Source organism: Opisthorchis viverrini (genome assembly GCF_000715545.1).
Source record: "Opisthorchis viverrini unplaced genomic scaffold scaffold24189, whole genome shotgun sequence".
NCBI classification, from domain to species: Eukaryota; Metazoa; Platyhelminthes; class Trematoda; order Opisthorchiida; family Opisthorchiidae; genus Opisthorchis; species Opisthorchis viverrini.
The window spans coordinates 1-454 of NW_008767305.1; the positions used below are offsets into that span (position 1 = coordinate 1).

Genomic DNA, 454 nt, shown 5'->3' on the forward strand with positions numbered 1-454 from the left:
GGGTTACTGGACAACCCACGTCTAGTGATTTACCAAGCAGGTCGGAGCATCCTGACAACCGACTAGACGATGGGGCTATTGCTCCTGGACAGAGAAGCGACGCTAAAGCGCGCGAAATATTCATGTATTATCCTGAAGAGCAGTCTCGGCCTCTTGCAAATAGCATTGCACATCGATTGGATGAGAATCCCGCACAAGCCTTATCACGTCTTGAAACAGCCACCATAATCGCACCAAGTGCTGGAGAACAGGGTGTGATGGGAACACTTGAAGATGAGATGGGAGCTCCAATTTCCCCATATGACATTGGGGAGCCTGACGCTCATCCATCCAGACCTATGGTAATGGGGTCATTTGAAGGGGAGAGAGCTGTCTCGGATTCATTCAAATCCACGGTCCCAGAAGACAAGCATCCTCGTTTGGCAGACCGTGTCAAACCAACTGCATCCGCACA

General features: G+C 50.7%; 1 protein-coding gene across 1 annotated transcript; it reads left to right on the forward strand.

Annotated features, from left to right (window-relative positions):
- Positions 1 to 122: 122 nt before the first annotated feature.
- T265_16304 (hypothetical protein) lies at positions 123 to 341 on the forward strand (the record flags this gene model as incomplete). Its single annotated transcript, XM_009179907.1, has 1 exon — positions 123 to 341. A coding segment is annotated over one exon (219 nt), but the record flags the coding sequence as incomplete, so codon positions are not given.
- Between the last annotated feature and the right edge of the window lie 113 nt (positions 342 to 454).